General features: G+C 37.1%; 1 protein-coding gene across 1 annotated transcript in view; it reads left to right on the top strand.

Annotated features, from left to right (window-relative positions):
• CD58 (CD58 molecule) overlaps positions 1 to 16,750 on the top strand; it is a 78,930-nt gene extending 62,180 nt beyond the window's left edge. The window contains exons 4-6 of the mRNA XM_051992925.1: positions 3,848 to 4,096; positions 6,540 to 6,632; positions 11,565 to 16,750. Coding sequence (XP_051848885.1) covers positions 3,848 to 4,096; positions 6,540 to 6,632; positions 11,565 to 11,584 — 362 coding nt within the window. The 3' untranslated portion in view covers positions 11,585 to 16,750. The remainder of the gene's footprint in view (positions 1 to 3,847; positions 4,097 to 6,539; positions 6,633 to 11,564) is intronic.
• The last annotated feature ends 4,319 nt before the right edge of the window (positions 16,751 to 21,069 follow it).

The raw sequence follows: 21,069 nt of genomic DNA on the forward strand, positions 1-21,069 counted from the left end.
AACACTTGCATAATATCCAACCATTTTTCCAAATAACAAAAATGTTCATTATAGAAATATTCTCCTATAGGATACACTTCCCCCAAAAATTACATAGAAAGGAACTTGAGCAATCACTTACCAAAGTTTACCTTCTACTATATAATAGAAATAAATACCTCCTGTAGAGAATAGAGGCAATAGAAATACCTCCTGTAGACCAACAGGTGACATAAAAGAATGACATTTACAGAATGCCATCATAGAGGCAAAAGAATAAATAAGATGGATCATTATGAAGATATCAAGCTATTTGAGTATTAATAGTTGCATCTTAGTTATTTGTAGAGAATCTTACTCTATTAACATATCAAGATACACAACTGAAAGGTTTTCCTATGGGTAAGTCCTTTATCTATAGAAATCTGACTGCAATTAAATTCTGGCATTTTCTAGCTATTGGATGAACAAGATGCTGAAAGCCATTACTATGCATACACTGATACATAGGGTCTCTTTCATTCACTGGTTCTGGCACATTTCCAAAATATGCCCAAAAGTCCAGTTTTATTTTGCCCAAGACTCTAGGAGCACAGATCATAGAAGCAGCAAGATAAGCTCTGAAAATTGAAAATGGCAGACATTGTGAGATCGCTGATATCCCCAGTCACCTAGAATAAAGGTTCTATGAGGGCAAGTATTGTTTATCTTAGCACAGTGTCTTACCCTTAGGACCACTTTTCTTCAGAAGCATCCAAGCCCAAATTCTCATTTCATAGGCTAATTTCAAATTTAAGTCAGAGTATAGAAAGAAGATCAGATAGATTTTTAAGGCAGGGAGGGACAGTAAGTAAGGCTGTCTGTGGGAGTGGTAAGAAAGCCAGTCTGTCCAAGACTGTGGGATGTATTAGGGAATTAACAGTTTTGATTGGTATCCCATTGCTTCATAATGATAAAAAAGGGGGACCCTGGTGATGTTGAGGCTTAAATGTCAGTAGTGTAGTGTAGGGAGTAGATTGATTGTTTGATAGTATAGATTGGTGTTTGGCAGGGGTAGGTTTCTGCCAAATGGTGAAGGGAAGGAAGCTCTGAGTTCCAGTGCCTGCTCTGTTACTATCTGTGATTTGGGACAAGTCAATTCAGTTGGGTAAATCCTTAGGCTTCAGTCTCCTATGTAAATATTAAAAAAATGAAAGATGTGAAATAGAAAATCACTTAGCCAAAAAGCCCTTTTTTCAAACCACTCACTAGGTACCAGGCATTGAACTAAGGGCTGTGGCTACCAAAAAAAAAAAAAAAAAAAGACAGGGGGCCCAAAACATGGTCCCTGTCTTCTAGAAGCTTACAATCTAATGGGATTTTTGAGGTCTCTTTCAGTTTAAAAGTCTAAACTCTTTCAGTTTAAAATATATATTTAAGCATATTTTCCTTCTGATTCCTTTTCTATGAACCTATAGTCTCTGCATGCTGCCACTTTGGTCATTGAGGAGATTCTACTAGATATTGACCCCAGTAATATCTGGGATAAACTGTTGAGGACCATGTCTAAGTGTGAAATCCAGAAAGCCTGTAAAGGATTAAAGGGGACTGTATCATTAAGGGGTGGGTTGGTGCTCTGAAAGCCTCCACAGTGGTAAATTGTAACAACTTGTAGGAATTATAAATCAGCCTTTACTGACATAGATGTTGCTGGTGGATTGGGAATGAAATAAATTGGATGCAAGAGGGAAGAGGAGGGAGGTCAGAGAATGCAACTGCTTCTCATTCTCCTTGTATCGTTATCATCCTTTCACATGAAGGGATCTATTCTGCTGGTCAGATTTAGATCACCAGCAGCCACTAGCAGGTAGGTCCTGTAACAGTAAACAGTAGAAAAGGTGTCCTTTTAAAGACAAATATAGTTGTGGGCAGTTCAGGGCTGATCCTCCCCAAACCAATGAGTACAAGACCCAATGAGGGAAGAAATCTGGAATATTTTCTCCTCCATCTCCCACTCCCAACCTCTTCTGGGTGATACAGAAATTGCCTTTTGTGGTCAAAAGCCTCAGGATACTGAATGAAGCTACATTGGGAAGAATTTTGAGGAAGAGCTAGGGAGTAACCCAGTCAGGGAGGAGCTCACGTGGATCAAGGAAGCATGGGATGAGGAAGCCTTCTTTCTGGTAGCTTCTTCTTTTCTTAATGATTCCTGTTGCATGCTAAGATTCCTTCTTTCTACCTATAGAAGGAGTACTGAAACTTTCAAGGTCCTCTTTAATCTTGACCTCTTAGATAAAGGATCCATAGTTACACCTTGGGCAACACCTTACTATTCCAGCCTTTCCCTAATTTTAGAATCCACTTGCTTAATCTTTGCGTCATTTCTTGATAAATAATTGGACCCATCTAGCAAGTTAATTTAACAATTGTGAATTATTAACAAGTGACAGTAGTTTAATGTATAACATTTGTCCAGGTAACTGATATCTTAGTTTATTGCTTAAAGCCGTTAAGATTATATCTGTGAATGAATGGATGAAAAAGAAATTATTCAGCCCTTGCTATGTTCTAAATACAAAGCCAAGGACTGAAAATATAAATACAAGAGAGAAAGCATGGTATGATGGGAATATTGTTAGATTTGCATTCAGGGGACCTGGATTGTGTATATAGGTAGCCATGCTGATCATCAGACAGCAGGAGACAGGAGCTCTCTCTAGTGGCCAGATACCATGTTCTGTTCTGATCCAAGGAGTCTCCAAAGCATGCAAGAGAGAGAATTCTCCCTCTTGTTGCTTAGAGAAGGTAACTTTATGCATTTCTCAGTTAATGAGGAAGACTATGGCTCATTATAGTTTTGTAAGTAGGAAAGGAAAAAAAGAGACCTCTAATTTTTATGCTATTGGGGACTCCTGGATGAGGAAACCTGCTCCGTGGGATAAGTTTGCACTTTTTGCCTGCAATTTATAGTTTTAAAAGAGTCGCTGAGAATTGAAAGGTTAAGTGACTTACTCAGAATCCACAGTCTTGAGGTGTCAGAGACAGGTTACTCCAAGGCCAGCTTTCTCTTTCTGCTACTATCCCCCTGCCTCTCACCTTTTCATTTTTTTTTTCAATGACATTCAATGACAATGACATATCAAGATAAATTTTAACATTCATTTTTAGAATAAAATTTTGAGTTCCAAATTTTCTTTTTCTTCTTCCTAAGATGATAAGTGATTTTATATAAGTTTACTATATCACACAAAATGCATTTCTGTATTTTCCATGTTCCATGTTGTATGTTCCATGTTGTCAGAGAAGAGAACAAAAGGGAAAAAAAATACCCTCCCCAAAATGAAAATAGTATGCTTTGATCTGCATTTAGACTTTATCAGTTCTTTCTCTGGATGTGGATGACATTTTCTATCATGGATCTTTTGAAATTATCTTGGCTTCTTGTATTGCTAAGAAGAGCCAACTCAATCCTAGTTGATAATTGCACAATGTTGCTGTTACTATGTGCACTGTTTTTTCTGGTTCTGCTCACTTCACTCAGAAAAATTGGATTCTGTCAATATAAAGTTATTATTAAATAAAATAAAATATTAAAAAAAAGAAAAAAGAAAAAGTTCATGAAAGTCTTTCCATGTTTTTCTGAAATCTGCCTCTTGTTATTTCTTGTAGCACAATATTTATTCTATTACTTTCATATACCACAATTTGTTTAGCCATTCTCCAATTAATGGGCATCCTCTCAATTTGTAGTTCTTCATCGCCACCAAAAGAGCTGCTATAATTTTCATACAATGTTGGTCCTTTTTCCGCTCTCATTTTTAAATATACTTAGAACACAAACCAGTTTCTGTTGTGATACATAATTTGCTTGATTTTTTTTTCTCTCCAGACAAACTTTCACCACCTACTCTTTCCTGTTCATTTGAGGATGGAAAAATTGTGGTTTCAAGTGAAAGGCCAGAAGATAGTCGTTTTCTAAATTATAAATGGAAATATGCTGGACCATATGTGAATATTTCTGAATCAGAGGTACAAATAAATAATTCTGTAGATTTCCATGAAAGCATTTCCTGCATTTTATCGAACCCTGTATCTACCACTGAATCTGAACTCTTTCTCCAGTCCTGTGTTCCAAAAGGTAAGTATTCATATACAATTAATTATAGGAGACAGTGTAGTACAATGGAAAGAGTACTGGAATTGGTATCATAGAACTAGATTCTATGATCCTGATTCAGCAATATCTTGCCTGTGTGACCTTGGACAAATGACTTAATCCTTCTGGGCTATAGGATCCTCACTTGAAAAAGGAATGGTTGGAGCTGTATATAGGCTAGACTCGGATTTGGAGTTCAAAGGGATCTCAAGAACCTAGAGATCCCTTTGAGCTCCAAATCTATGTGTCATAAGCCTATGCAGCTCCTATATCCAGTATACAACTTGCCCAGTTGGAAATAAGTATACTTGTTTTAAAATTAATAATGTGAACTTTATTCAAGAATCATTGGAACAAAATGATTACAGAAAGGCAGCTATGGGTCCAATATAAGGAATTACTTTCTGATAATTATAGTCTAACACTGAAATGGGCTACTTAGGGAGGTGGTGAATGCCTTAACCTGGGAAAACCAAGTACAGTAACAATATGCTTTTTTGTTTGTTTGTTTTTGTTTTTTAAGATGGAGTCATGGAGCTATTAAGTGTCTGGAGACAAATTTGAACTCAGATCCTCTTGACTTATGTTCTATCCATTGAGCAATCTAGCTGCCCCAACAGCATTGGGCTAAACACTAGGGAGAAAAATAGTCCTTGTCCTTAAGGGACTTGAGCTATAGAAGGGGGAGACAAAGTCTAAGGTGCATTTCCTATGTCCAGCTCTCCTATCTCTCTGTCATAAATTCTAAGTTGGAACTGTCATTCATATCTCTCGCCCAAGGTTTATTTTTAACAATGAAAGGAAAGATATAAATGAGGTAATATCTGAATGGGATAAAAGAGGCAAGGCAGAGGAAGGCTTGTTTAAGAATAAGGAGCCCTGCGAACGAGATAAGAAAGAGTCCATAGAAGAAGAATTTAATCTGCTCTTTGTTTTCCCATGGAGAATGGAGTCGGCTAAAACCCCACCATTTTTGTTGCGTTCTAACATTCTCTAGGGTAGCTAATTGGCCCAATGATTAGAGTTTAGAATCTAGAGTCAGGAAGAACTGAGTTAAAATCCAGCCTCAGACAACTGCAAGCTGTGTGACCTTGGGCAAGCACTTAACTAGTTTGCCTCAATTTCCTCATATGTAAAATAAGTTGAAGCCTTCTTCAAATGGCAAACTAGCATCTTTGACAAGAAAACCCCAAATGGGGTCACAGTCAGATATGACTGAAAAACAGCAAAATTTCCCTTAATGCATTTTGAACTTTAGCACTAACACTTTTCTTACAGTACCACAATCTTGTATTCATTCATTTTTCCTACTTTCTCTAAATATTTTTCTATAATCTCTGTTGGTTAATGTCTTTCCTGTACATTCACCCCACCAGACAGCTGGTAGTATGGTGAATAGGAAGCAAGACCTGGGAGCTAAAATCTGGCCTGAGACACTTGCTAGCTGTGTAACCCTGGACAAGTCACTTAATCCTATTTGACTTAGTTTCCCCAAGTATAAAATGAGATTAATAATGGAACCTTCTTCCCAGAGTTATTATGAGGCCCAGCTGAGGTAAAAAGGCTTTAATTTAGTGTATGGTACATAATAAGCACTATAGAAATACTATTCCTTTTTAATATAATGCCCTGTTTTCTTTCTCTTCACTTAATTACTGAGACATTGACACCAATTCATGAATATATTGAGTCTGATTATTTAGCCAGTTTCAAATCCATCTAATTATCAAATAATTGGCTGAATTTATATTTAGAGAAAGTCCATGATCTATAAATCAAATAAATTTTTTTCCCCCGAAGATAAGACAGGTAGGTGGTGCACTGGATAGAGCACCGAGCTTGGAATCAGGAAGACTTGAGTTCAAATCCAACTTCAGACACTTATTAGCTGGGTGACCTTGGGCAAGATGCTTATCTCTGTCTCAGTTTCCTTATTTGTAAAATAATCTGGAGGAAAAAGAGGCAAGCCACTTCAGTATCTTTGCCAAGAAAACTCCAAGAGTCAGACATGACTGAAATGACTCAGTAATAAATAAAATAAATGAATCCAGAAAGCTGGAGGACCATTTGTTAAGGATTTTGCAAAAGGAATTTTCATCCCCATGTGGATTATACCAGATAGAGTTTAAGATCCCTCTGAACTTTTAGAGTCTGTAATTCAGTGACCTTATTGATAAAATTTTAAGTTTAGGAGAACCATTTTGGGACAAGATAATTCCTCCAAATAATGTCATCAGGCCATTGTTTATTCTATCTACCTTCCTTATGTGGAGGCAGGGGTATTGTCATTCTTTATTTTTACCCAAAGTTTAGAAAATTCACTTGACTCATGAAATGAAATTTATAGTATAAATTCATTTCCAGTGCATATTTATAATATACAACAATCATTTTATTTGCATTTATTTGGTTTTCTTTTTAACAGAGAATCAGAGAAGACATAGATATATACTAATTGGATCAATCACAGTTGTAATTGTTATATGCCTGGGAATCCTTTTCATCTTAAGAAAATGCGGTACGTATAATTTTTTTAAATGACTTTTCAAATTTATAACATTTTTCAGGATTGTAGTTCAGCAATATGAGCCATCGGTTTGAAATGTTAGGCATTTGAAGAATGTGTGAAAACTGGCTCATATTTGCTGTAGTTTTTCAATAATTTGGGGCTGTTTGACATCCAGTTTTCCCTCTGGTTATAAAGCATTCTAACCAATAATAACAGTAGTATTAATAATTAACATGTATATGGCACTTTAAGGTTTGCAAAAGAATCTTTTTATATGTTAGTTTTCACCTTGGAGAATACTGTTATGGAGACATTGCAATTTTGCCAGAGATTCTTTTTTCTAGATCAATGCTTCTATAAGTATATCAAGTAGCTTGGGATGAGGGGAGAGAATTTTTTTTCTCTGCCCCAAAGTGCTCTTGGACAGGAGTTCTGATAATAGCTTGTTTCCAGAATGTTTCCAGAAGTAGATCTGGATCACTTAAAGATCCTGTAATAGGGATCTGTAATAGAGAGCCTCTAGGATTCTCTGAACAGAACTGACCCTGGGCCCAACATTCTTATGACAACCTTTAATGATTTTGGACCCAATTTAGACTTTTTGAGTGTGATGAATTACTCAGTATTTGCTTGGTCGCTAACCACAGTGCACATGCACCTAAGATTATAAAGATTTCCACAGGAGACAATCACCAGTCAGGGAAAGAAGATTTCATTTACAATTAGAGGAGCTGAGAAGCTGTATGACCTTGGACAAGTCACTTGATCATCACAGTTCTTCATTAGTAAAATAAAGGGATTGGCCTAGATGAGCTTCATGAACTTTTCTAAAGTCCCTTTTGTGACCCTATGATACATTTCAGCTTTTTTGATCCAGTGGTCCTAGTCTCATGAACACGACAATCCATATTTTAGGTTTGGGAATTTTTTCTCATTGCCTCCCTATCTGGAGTGGGTTGGAACATTGACTTCCCTGGCTTCCTTTAAATCTTAAACTAAAATCTGATCCTTTATGGGATCTTCTCCAACTTCTCAATCTAAATCGCTTTCCTCTGTTAACTATCTACTATCTATCCTCTGTATAGCTTGCTTTAAATATATTTGTTTGCATTTTGCTTTCTTTATTAGATTACAATCTTCTTGAAGAGCGACTGTTTTTTGCCAGTTTTTGTATCCTTGGTGCTTAGCACAGTGCCTGTGTAGGCTCTGTCTCTGGGTCTCTGTAGGCTCTCTATGTTGCATTCCCTCCATCTTCCTGCTAGGCTGTTGCTATTCTCCCTCCTGCCCTTACCCAGAACCCCACTATACCTCGGGTCTCAGCACAATCTGAGTTAGAAAGTATAGCCTTACCAAGGGATCTTCTTATAGCAAATTAAAGGCACTCAGGAAGCCGGTCTTAAGTAAGTATATCACATTTTCTTATTTTAGCTCTGCTGTTAGAAGCTCTATTTATTGCTGTGAATTCTTCTTCCTTTGGTTTTTAGTTCACGAGATTTGAGTTGACTTGACACCGTCTGTAAATGATAATTGTTAATTATAGACTGGATTTCTAGTAAGAGGTAGCCACTTAGATATCAAGTCAAGTCTAAAAGCAATTATGAGTCACCTGCTGTGTGCCAGGTATTTCCTTCAATACTGGAGAATACTAAGAATCCCAGCTTGCAGTTGAATGGGGAAGAAAATATGCAAACTATTATATTCGCATTGGGTTAGTAACTTATCCAGGATCACACAGATAGTAAATGTCTGAGGCTGGGTTAGAACTCAGGACCTCCTGACCCTAAGAATAAGACATAGAAGATAATTCCAGAGGAAAGGTGCTAAAGCTGTGTCCTCGTAGTGCCCTGCCATTTTAAAATTGACTGAATCCAACTCAGGAGTTACAGTGAATAGATGGCAGGTTTTGGAGTCAGGAAGACCTGAGTTCAAATTTAGTCTTACACACTCACTAAGTGTATGACCCTTGACAATTCATTTAACCCCTATTTGACTCTGTTTATCTATCTGTAAAATAGGTATAATAATAGTACTTATCTCCCATTGGTGTTATGAGGTTCAAATCAGATAATATTTATAATATGTTTAACACTGTATCTGGCACTTAGTAAGTAATATAGAAATGTTCAATTTATTATTTCTTCTATCTACCAAATTATATTTGCTTCTTTTCCTCTCCTATGGCCATTGTTTCTGGATTCTTAGCTTGGGCTTAACTTCCCCTTTGGGTAAGAGATTCATGAGACCCCCCAAGCAAAGAGAGGAGATGTATAGTGGGAGGGCACACACAGACAGGAGAAGCGGGGGAGGGCCAGTTAAGCAGGAATGGCAGGGAAGGACCACTCTCATGTTTTTCCTGGAAGGTATCTGTCGTGATCATCAGGACACACTTAACATACCAAGGTGTATAAGAGCATATGCTCTACAAAGATAGACTTCTCCTTCTCTCTTCTGCTTTCACAGCCTCCTCAGATCTTGCTCAGGTCTCTGATGGCCCCAGGATCTAGCACGGCTCTCTCTGGTTACATCAAAAGTGCTGATGTTCTGCACAATGGTCACAAGCATCTCCCTTTTTGGACTTTCTAAAACCTGTTCACATATGCTGCCTCCCTGTGGCTACTTTCTTAACTACAAGCAGCTCTTCGCTCTACATCCTCAGAATCAACTTTAGGGGTTAACTCCCTGCCCCTGGGAAGCCCACAACCATATACACATGGTGAAGTATAGTTTTTGTCAGTGTTCAGAACAGCACAGGGGTGAATAAAATCAAAAGCTAAGAAAGTAAGTTTATTTTCAAGTGACATTGAACCAAAGATTTATAGCCAAAAGGGACTTTAATGGCTGTAAGAGTCTAATTCTCCCATTTTATTTATGATAAAACTGAAACTGAGAGTTTTTTTTTTTTTTTAAACCAGGGTCACACAGCTAATAAGTATCTGAAACAGGATTAGAATTCAGGGCTTCCTGACTCCAGGCTCAGCACTCTATAGCTATGGTTCCACCTTGATAACAATTCCAAAAGGAAGGAGGGCCTTTTTTATCAGTTGATAAGGATCATAGGATTTAGTTATAATTGTGCAGTAAAATAACAAGTTTTTAAGAATAAGAATTATTTTTATTTAAATGACAATATCATTAATAATAACAAAACATACTGAAATCAGATCGTTCCCATGGAAAGTATCATCACTCAGACATAACAGTGATCCATTAAAAAAACTAAACTAAAAAACTAAGAATAATGTTTTTAATAGATGGGAAAGATAGAATGACTACATCTGTTGCCAGCACTGCATTCTAGTCTGTGGCACTCATTGGCTTCTAAACTGCTAGACCTATAAGGAACTTCAGAGATCTCTTATACTACCTCCCCTATGTTTCACACAAGAAAAAAAAATCAGGGTTCAAATTGGTGAATGAAATAACTTGTTTTCCTTGATTCCCACTGAAATAATTTCTTCCTTTTTTGTAAAAAAAAGAATACTTCATTCTCCTTGACATCTAACCCTTTCTTTATTTTCCCTCCTTTGAGTAGCATTGACCTTTTCTTTAAGTATTAATAACTGTCCCTTAGCCATGACAGAAATTCACATGTTCAGCCTTCTATAGGGATCATAGCAGAGTCCTCCCTATTCTCCATATTTGTTGGAAATGAAATCTCAGGCTTTTATAATAAATTCTTGTTCTTAGCTCCCCTGTAGACTTGTGAAACACTGATTGTAAGAGGTTTTCAACTTAGATTTTATTCTGATTGCTTCATTAGCACCTTACCTTGTTTCTCTAGGTTGCTGTCTTTTCCTCAGTGAGTTTGGTGCTTGGCTCACAGCCTTTCTCTCCTTCTCTTTTGCCTTCATTGTACATATTAATAGTCCCTCAAATACCTTGATCTCCAAGTGGTCCATCTAACCTGTTTTCCCATCCTACATGTTCCTTAGCCAATGCCTACCTTTTCTATAAAATGGAAATAGTAATGGCACACTCATCTATAAAATGGGGATAATAGTAGCACCCATCTCCTAGGGTTTTTGTGGGAATAAAATGAAGCGGTACTTGTAAAGCATTTTGCAAACCTTAAAGAACCATATAAATGTTAGCTATTATTACCAATAATCATAATCATAATAAATGATAGAACTAAGCTCCCCAAATTGGCCATCCAACATCAAGTCCCTTGTACTTTCTGCTACATACAATAAATTGTAATCAAATCCTCTCAGATTTCTAACCACCCATTCAATAGTGTATCAGAAGTATTCTGAATTTGGGGGAAAAAAAGTTGGGGAATGGAGTGGATATCAAATATCCCTCCTTTCCTTCCAAGCATTCAAAGCACTTATTTTTCATTTGCTAATAGAGAGGCTGTTGTCTCATCTATAGGTCTATTGGCTGGCAAGAAATAGTGTTTTAAATCAATGTATTTATTTGAGCAAAATTCCATTATAATTCCTCTCTTAGAATCCCTGGATTCTGTCAAGGATCTGCTTAAATTTCACCTGCTCTGTGGAATTTTTCTTCTTCCCTGTCCCTCCTGATATTATTTTTTTATAGAAATCTGTATCTCCCTCCACCTCAAGAAAATGTAACTCCTTAACACCAGGGGCTGTTTTTGGTTTTGTTTTGGTTTTTAATTCTTTTTGGTCCATTTTTTTTTGGTCCAGTTGCTAGCACAATGGAGACATTTAATAATGCTTGTTTAATCCAGTTATCTGCTATAAAAGATTCACTTGTGTCAGATAAGAAAATATTACTTTCCAATACAGATTAAAGAACAGTGGGACCCTGTTGTCTGTGGAGTAAAATCCAAATCCTTTTGCCTGCCATTTAAAACTTCCCTCATAATGGAATCTAGCAAAGGCCTGGGCATACAGGGGGTGTTGAATACATGTTGGTTAAGTTTATTGAACTGAATTTTAAAAGATATTCATGTGAATTTGTATTTTGCAGGGCTATTGAACAAAAAATGAATTCCATCACCTATAAATGGAGTAATGAAAATATCTTTGGAAATTTCACTTGAATGTTTTCTTCATAAATAAATGTATAGCTGCTAAAAAAAAAACTGGTTCTTCTCCAGCTATAACTTCACATGGAAGTTGAATTACAAAGTTAAGAGCAACTGAGTTCAAAATTTGGCCTCAGACACTGAACACTTCCAAGTCATATGTGTGACCCTGGGCAAGTCACTTAACTCCAATTGCCTCAGCAAAAACAAACAAACAAACAAAAACCATTGCACTTTGAGCACAACATCCTCTCAAGAACTGTTTTCCTTCAGAGAGTGACTGTCATCACCACTAGCTGCCACACCAGCTCAGCCAACCACCAGCCTGGCCCAAGAAGAAGTGGGACACAATTAGCACCAACGGAGCCAGCAGCAAACTGAGAATGCTGTGGGGAACAAATTGCTTTTATTTTGTGCATTCAAACTGGGGCCTTTGGAAAAGGACATAGGTTTTTCTTTCTGTTTCTTTAGAAGATCCTTTAAGGAAAAAGGTAGGCAGGAAGAGTGTTTATTATTGATGACTTGTTCGGTACTGATTGCATTTTGCATTATCGAATCCTATGTATTGTCATAGCTCTGGCAGTGAAGCCCCAAAAAGTCAACAAGGATGATTGAGCTATAACCCAAGGAAGGTGTTTTGCGCATGTACATTTTTACGCCTGTACATATCTATGTAGATAGATGTAGACATGATATACATTTTTAATATCTGTGTATATTTTTTTTTGGTGTATATATATGTTTTTAATTTAAAAAAAATTTTAAGTGGGGGGCAAGTCAAGATGGCGGAGAAGAGACAAAATTTTATCTGTGACCTCATCTGATCTCCTCTCAAACCAACAGCAGAGTAAGCCTCCAAATTGGCTTTGGCATCAAAGAATCCACAAATATTTGGAGTATAACACATTTCTAGAAGTTACATTGGAAGAACTTCAGAAGAGATCTGTTTCAAATGGGCGGGGGATAGTCTTCCGAGCCTAGACCTCAGCACAGGAAGACGGGGCAAAGAACTGGGGCAAAAAGCTGGGGCAAGAGGCAGAGCATTGTAGCTTCCATGCATCTAGGAATATTCTCTGAGCCTCTTAGATTACTTTGTCCTGGTGCAAGCAGGTGATTTGGCAGATTTGCCACAAAAGGCAAATTGTAAACCACTGAGCCATGGAAGAACACAGAACCTGGTCACAATTACCCAGCATTGGAAATCAATCAACAGAACTGCCCCAGGGCAAATTAAAGCAGCTATCTGCTCCTTTTTGTTAAGATCAGACCTCAAGCCTTTTTAAAAAATGAGCAAAAAACCAAAAAAACTCACCATAAACAGTTTTTAGGGTGAGAGAGAAGAACAGAACTCAAATCCTAAGGTTCCTAAATGCAAATCAACTCTAGATGAAGCCCCAAAGGGAGATATAAGCTGGTCCCTATCTCATAAGGCTTTTTTGGAAGCTTTAATAAAGGATCTTAAAAGAATTAGAAGAAAAATGGGGAAAGGAAATGAGATCTTTGCAAGAAGGGATGGAAAAAACATATAACTCCTCACAAAATAGATATAAATATGTGTGTGTGTGTATATATTACATATATATATTTGTTGAAAAATAGAATTTGTGAAATGGGAAAAAAAAAACACAATGAACAAAACAATTTGATTGGCCAAATACAAAAGGAGCTAAAAAAGGTAACTGAAGAAAATAATACACTAAAAATTAGAATAAAATTTTTAAAGCTATTTTTCAAATGAGGAATAGACCCCAACAGAAAGCTGCAATATTCTTGATATCTTTGTAAGCAGTAAGGAGGAGCAGTAACAGTATTATCTTATCTTTAAGTGGGCTTTTTTTTTTTGTTGTCCTTAAGTAAATTTTTATTACAATGGATCCTTGTTAAATCTCTTTTCTAATTCCTTAAATTAACAAAATTATCTTGAGCTCCCTCTCCACCTCCTCCCCACAGTTACTGTATCCAAGCAGAAGTACAAGTTATAGATGTCAACCCCCAAGGTTATTTCTCATCTATAAATGACCCTACTGCTTTGCTTCTCTTATTAATTACTTTTAGTAACTTGGCCCACTTACTAAGTATCAAGTGGCTACTTCATTTAGGAATTTAGCCCACCTTATGGCATCTTCCCCATCTTTTCCCTTTTTGATGGCAACTTCCTTTAAGGATTCATTAATCACTAAATTCTCCTTTATTATGCCAACAATATAATGAAATCTTTGCCTCTAATTTGTAGATGGCCTAAGCCTACAAATTCTTTTGAAATACCTTGTGACACCAACCTGAAATCCCAATATATATATGTTTGTACTCCAACACTTTTAGTAAAGTGCTGGGCCTGAAATCCTGAAAACTTTAATGATCCTGGGAATGTTGCTTAGCATCTTATTTTATTGCCTTTAAAAAAAAAAAAGCTTAAAAAAATAATTCTTCCAAGAGCAATATTTACACTCAGAAAAGAAATTCATTGCACAAATATGAGAAATACTAAAATTATAAACTACAAATTTAGGGGAATTCCTTATATTTCATATAGTCAGAGATATGCAGAAATCAGCTCCCTCTGGGTCCAGTTGTTACATTTTGAGAGTGAACATTTCTACCTCTTGTGAGGAGTATGAAAAGTTAGATTTCCTTGGAAATTGTCAAAACAGGATGAAGGGAGGGGTAAAGTATCTTGTTAAGATATCTCCAACCAATCATTAAATGGGTCTAGGAAATGGCCAAATAACAAAGTTCCTAACAAAGAGGCCCAGGCTTAAACCAGCCCAAACCAGGTAGGGTCAGTGACTGGACATAAACAAGCCTTTTGACACATAGAATGGATTAATAAAGAGGATTATAAACTCGACCAATTACAACTCTGATTGTAAATCTGACCAATTGTAATTCTGATCATTAAAAAATCTGACCAATTCATATCATGAACGTGTTGAGGGATGAGACACTAACAGTGTTTGGTCACCAGGTCAGTATTGCAGGTTTTGCAAAAGAAGTCACAGTTCTGGTCTCCAAGTTAAGTTGGCAAAAAAGGGTTTATCCCAGCGAGCTGGATTCCTAGTTGGAATAGCAGCAAAGCATTGAGAGACAGAGTTCAATCTAGTCTTCTATAACCCGAGGCTAAGGAGCAATCTCTGAATGAATTAAGGGTGGTGGGCTAGGGAGTAATCCAGATGAATTAGGAGTGGATGGTGGTGGGTTGAGGAGTAATCTTCAGGTGAATTAAGGGTGGTGGTGATTATTTTAGGAGTTTCCTGAGAGTAGAAGCTAAGGAGTAATCTCCAAGTGAATTAAGGGTGGTGGGCTAGGGAGTAATCCAGATGAATTGAAGTTGGAAGGGGTGAGCCAAAGCCAGAAGATTCCGGGTTTCCTGACCCAGAAACTGCATCCCCCCACAAAGGTCAGAGAATCAAAGGGTCATGTTACATCAAAGGGAAGAGTAAGGAATTGAACTAATAATATAAAGACTTCAGTCTTCAGTGTATGTCTCACCCATAAGCCCACCCACTTCTCATGAGAATCACTGAATAAAGGATTCTTCTTTTACTCTAAAAAAGTGTTGCTGTAATACTACTGGACTAGCTTGCAATTGGGGAAGCAGGGGACAGCAATAGCTCATCTCAGACTTACTCCTCAACCCTGTTGAGTTCCATGGAGTCTTGATAATACCTCCCAAATTGGCAAACATTAATCAATTTGATTTATAGAATTTGTAACTCAATGTTAATGAGGGGTGGGGAATATTTTTAAAAATTACATTGTGTGAACTTTTTTCCTCCCAGAAAACAAATTATTAAACATTTGCCAATATACCTCTGGTATAGTCATATTTCAGCAGAGTACTTGCCAGTCTCTTGTGGATGGAGAAGCATGGGCTGGATTATATTCTACTTATATGTACCAGTAGCTATTCTATGTAAAAACACAAAATAATTCTATCAGGAATCAAGAGAACTTTCAAAGGAAGCTAGGAGTTGCCAGAGATAAGTGGGGAGAAGAGCATTCCAGCCAAACTGAAAGGCCAAGTCATGACTATATTATATGTTCCAAGGGTTCCTGGGATCATGCATTTATTTTTTTTGATAGACTTTTGATTAGCCCACTCCTTCTTCACTCCCTCAGCTCCCTTACTCCTCTCCAAACATATGCATAGTTTATTCAGTCATTCCTTTTACATCTCAACTTTCCCCCTTATGATTTTGATATATCATGGATCAGCACTTGAAATTAAATGGGAATTTGGAGGGAGTTTTGTGGAAGCTGCTGATAACATGCAAAGGCTACAGGTGACCCAGAAAATGTTTAGAAACTCAGAAATGCATTAAGTATATGTATAGTATTACTTAATAATACTGCCCCCCTCCCTATGGCCTACAAATTAAAATATTAATTTGTAATTTATTAATTTCTATCTATTGATAGATATGATTTTTAATTTATGTTATTTGTGGATTGCACTGTGAATGTTTTGGGGACAGGGACCAGTTTCAATTTATCTTTGCATTTTCTCCCTCTGTCCAGCACTATATTAAAAGACAAGTGTCTCACTAGGCACAAGGGATACAGATCTTTAAAAAGTGACTCATATGCTCATATTTTCGTGGAGAAAGCTCTGTGACTTTCTTTGATGGCTTAGAATGGCTATGAATCATAATTGTTTTCTCTTCAGTCTAGAAACTCTAAGGGTCTTCCCTTTCCAGAGCCATATCTTTGTGATGGTAAATTGGCCCATCCTTTTATCTCATTTCTTACATAGCTCTTAGTCATCAAGTGGGCATTTTATTTTAGAAATTAATTAATTTAGAAAGACCAAGATCACCTGCTACCTCTTGGGCCATCATCACTAATCTAGACTAGGATGACTTTTGAGGAGAGTGAAAGCTTATGACTTTGCACAACCCTGCCCCATTTAAATCGAATGCACTTACAAGTCAAGCCATCACTCTTGTGAAGTCAATGATCCTCTTCCAGAGGAAGAATGCAGAACAAACCTTTTCTTGGAGCGATGTTGCTTATGCATCTAAAGTTTCTCCAGAGGTATGCCACAACACAGAGGTAAACCCTAAGTTTTTTAAGGTATACTTTGTAGTTTTAGATATGTTATTTCAAATAAAATAAGCTTTATAAATAACTTGATATGTTTATTTACCTAGTGTATGTAGTATAAATATAGCATTTGTAAAATTAAAAAAAAATTTATACATATATACTAACTTTGAAACACATCAGACCATAAACTAATAATTGTTCTCAAAGAAGGGAAACATGCACGTGTGGATCTCCCAACTCTACTGTAGTGTTACTCACTTAAACTTGTGCCTGGTACACAGCAAGCTCTTAATAAATGCTTGTTGACTGACTGTGTACCATGATTCCTCATGGCAAAAATGGCCATTTCATGATCAAAGAAAGTCTGAGAATCATTGTTGGAAAAAGACAAGAAAGAGCATGAGGGTGAAGAGCATTGAACCTCATCTCTAACATGAGAGAGTCAAACTGAATGGCCACCAAGATTCCTTCCACTTTTAAATCTATTGCTTCTAAGTCTGTTGCAAGAATTCCAGAAAAAAAAAATGTTCTAGCAGCCTACAGTTTAAGGGATCACAGAAGAACCCCTAAAAAAGGAGCCACTTAAGCTAAACTTCGAGGGATAGAAGGCAGAGGTAAAGAGTGAGTGTATTCCAGGCACAATGGAGATTTGTTGCTTTTATTCTTGGTGTAGGGGGAAATGATGGATTTAGAATTAAAAGACTTGGGTTCAGATCCTGCCATAGATATTTCCTAGTTGTGTAACAATTGATTAAGTTGTTTGACTTATTTGAACTTTACTCCTCCATCCTAGGCATCTGATAATAATATAATATGTTACTACATAATGTTACCTATCCCAAGCACCCAATAACAACATAATCATATAATATGTTACCCATCCCATACCTAAGAATAATATTATAATTCATATCAATATATAATGTTATAATAATAATTCCAGAAGATGTCATGCTCACCCCCAATAGAATGAAAGACTTAGGATGCTTTTTTTTTGGGGGGGGGAGGTTAATGATCATTTTGTTTTGCTTGACTGCATTTTAATAATGGGTTTTGTTCTTTTAAGCTGAAGCAATTGGGTTAAGTGACTTGTCCAGGGTCACACAGCTAGGAAGTGTTAAGTGTCTGGGGTCACATTTGAACTCGGGTCCTCCTGACTTCAGAGTTGATGCTCTATCCACTGCACCACCTAGCTGCCCCTGTTCTTTTTTCCCCCCAATGGTGAAGAGAGGTAAGAGAGAGAATTTTTTTTAATGAAAAAAAAAAAAAATCAAAGCATTTCCCCACTCTTAGTCCCTGGTTTAGGGGCTCAATGGCTGGAGTAAGCCCTTTTGGCTTTTCTATAGAGCTTCTGTAGCAGTAAAACTGTAATAGTTTGGGATGTGATGGTGATTAGACCACATCTAAAGTAGCCCCTTCCCTCCATGGTGTACTCCCTGTAGCCTTGCCCAACTAATGGCAAGTTAGTGATTTGTTATCCTTGAGAGAGGCTGTAACTCTCCTAGCACCTTAGAGCTGAATTCTCCTGTATAGTTTTACTAGCACTTCCATGAGCTACCCATCATCAACATCACTCAATTCCAGGTTTCAAGAATCACGTGCTTTCCCTCGAGGAAGGCCATGGACTCTGAAAATCCTCCCCTCCCATTCTCAGAGTGTGTATGCTGACAGCAGTATTTGCCCGAGCTGTACCTGTTGCCCTCTAGCTCAGATTTTACAAATTTATTAGCGCATACCAAATAGAAATGGGGTTGAAGTCTGAAACCATTCAGGTGGGTCTTCATGCCGAAGGCAGGATCTCCTTTGCCTGGGGCAGGCTGGGCATAAGGTGTGGCAGGTAAGAGGAAAGTCTGTCTAATCCCTTTCCTTAAGGAATTTGACCTCCTCCTTTGGAGATCCCCATTGGGGAGCCAGCTCCCACAGGAATTAATCTTCATAGAGAGGGATGAGAATAACTCAGTTTTCGCCACCTGAAAAGGGCCAAAGGGCAGTCTCCATTTGGAGATTCTGTAAAATGTGACTGACAGTGAAAAGTAAGTCCTTCCGGGACTTCCGGGCAATGGTATCCAGCCAGAGATTGACCCCTTAAATCATTGCTTCAAGAAGCCTCACTCCATTTACCAGGTTCCCATTTGAGCTTCCTTTGTCAACCCCAACCCAAATTTACCTCCAAGTCCCCCAATATTTAAATTATAAAGTAATTAAAGATTTAATATTTTGCGCCAAGAGTTCAATAGAAATTCAGAGGAGGGAGTCAATAGCCTGGAAAGAACAATGATTTGGAGTGAGAGACCTGGGTTTAAATTTTACTTCTGACTCTTACCATGTGAAGATTTGGACAAGATACTTGCCATCACTGGCCCATAGTTTCTTCATCTATAAAATGTGGAGTTTGACTCAATGATTCCTGAGATCCTTTCAGCTCTAGATGCATAAAGAACATGTCACGAGATTAAAAATTCATTGATTTTTTTTTTTTTTAGGCTTTCTTTACTCAATATTTCATCTTCCACTTCTCATGTTCATGACATTCAGCTTCTGGTCAAAACTTGCTCTTGCTCATCAGCAATATCTCATATCCCATTCAATCCTCACAACATTGCAGGGAAGTAGGGACTATGATTATTCTTATTTTATCATAAAGGTTTAGTGACTTGCCCAGGATCATATAACACATAAATGTCTGAAGTTTCATTTAAACTAAGTCCCTCTTGATCTCAGTGTTTACTTTCTCCCATTATCACTTTAACTGTCTGGACTCTGACCAGAGAAACTCTCTGATGGACTCTTCCCTTGATCTTGAGCATGCCAGATAATTAGAATGAAATTCCACTCTTTTATCTGTATATCTTGAATCTTATGAAACTCTTATTGTTGTTCAATCATATCTGACTCTTTATGACCCATTTGAGGTTTTCTTGGCAGAGATACTGAAGTGGGCTGCCATTTTTTTTTTTTTTTTGAGGCAAATGGGATTAAGTGATTTGCCCAGAATCACACAACTATTAAGTGTCTGAGATCAAATCTGAATTCAAATCCTTCTGATTTTAAGTTCATATCTACCATAGCACACAGCTGCCCAACTTTTGTCAATTCTGTGCTCATAGGCTAATTACTTCTAATTAAATCTTTTCTCTATAAATCTGTCCTAGTTTCTCTTTGTGTATCTTAACCTTTCTTCCCCCCTTTTTTTCCTTCACATTTACGTTCTTCCCCTAAGTTCAATAACCTACTTGGATAACCATGAAAGTCACATTATCTAGTCCAAAAATTTAGCCTGGAGTAACCCCATCCCTTATTGTCTATGCACTTGTAATATATGCATAGAAGAATATCATAGAAGATCATATAATTGACAAAGAATAATTGAAAGAAACCTCAAGACCTTTTAGTCTGACCCCTTTCCCACTAGAGAAGGCAGAAAATCAAAAGCCAGGCTGCTTAAGACTGAGAAAAGTCCTAGCTCAGTCTCATAACATCTATTACCTTAGTACCTTTAAGGGATGTTGAGGGAAATATTAAAAAATTATACTCTGTTAAGTCTTCTAGGAAAAAAGGAAACTTATTTAAAATTGATTATTAATATCTAATCATTTCTAGCTTGGAGAGAGAGATGTTAAAATATCTAACATTGTTAAAATAAATTCCCCCATGCTTTCTCACATCTCTAGCCCAGCATGATTTGAAATAACAATTACAGGAGTCTTGAACAAGAAAAATATGTTAAAATCCAGTTTGGGATTAATAGTCCATGATTATAATCCATGATATAATAGAAGGAATTCTTCCTGGACCCCCTCCCTGTAGGATCCAAAGTGACTGGTCCCTGGTATCAATATCTTAATATTTTCTCAATGAAAAAAGATGGATCTTTGTGCTGAACACTCTCTAGAGTGAATGGATAAATAGGAGATTCTTTTAAGATGGATCCATAGACTAATCATTTCAAGGGACAAAGAGGATTTTTTCTAAAATGGGTCCATAGTCTAATCATTTCAAGGGGAATAAGGAAGGCACTTTTCTTAACAAGAAATATTTTTTGTTATCCATTTCTCTAAGACCTATTTCACTTTCAAAATAAAAAAAAAGTCTAGAAAGGGTTTTCAGCAAGAGAAAATATTATTTCTTAATATTTCTAGAAGAGGTTCCAGGTTCCTTTTCTATAAAACAAAGAGTCAAATTTAATTATCTCAGTTTCCTTAAGTTTTTCTGTTTGTTAGAAAATCAGTCTGGAGAAGGGGCACAGTGGGAGAGGTTCAATAATACAAACCACCACTTGGGGTCTCTCTCACATAAACAATGGAGCTTCCATGTCCTATCTGCTATTAGAGAAAATGGACGCCAGAGGAATAGAGCTCTCAGCTCAATTAGATTGGTGGGAAGGGTTCGTGTGGCTTGCAG

This window comes from Antechinus flavipes, chromosome 4, assembly GCF_016432865.1.
Source record: "Antechinus flavipes isolate AdamAnt ecotype Samford, QLD, Australia chromosome 4, AdamAnt_v2, whole genome shotgun sequence".
Lineage (NCBI taxonomy): Eukaryota > Metazoa > Chordata > Mammalia > Dasyuromorphia > Dasyuridae > Antechinus > Antechinus flavipes.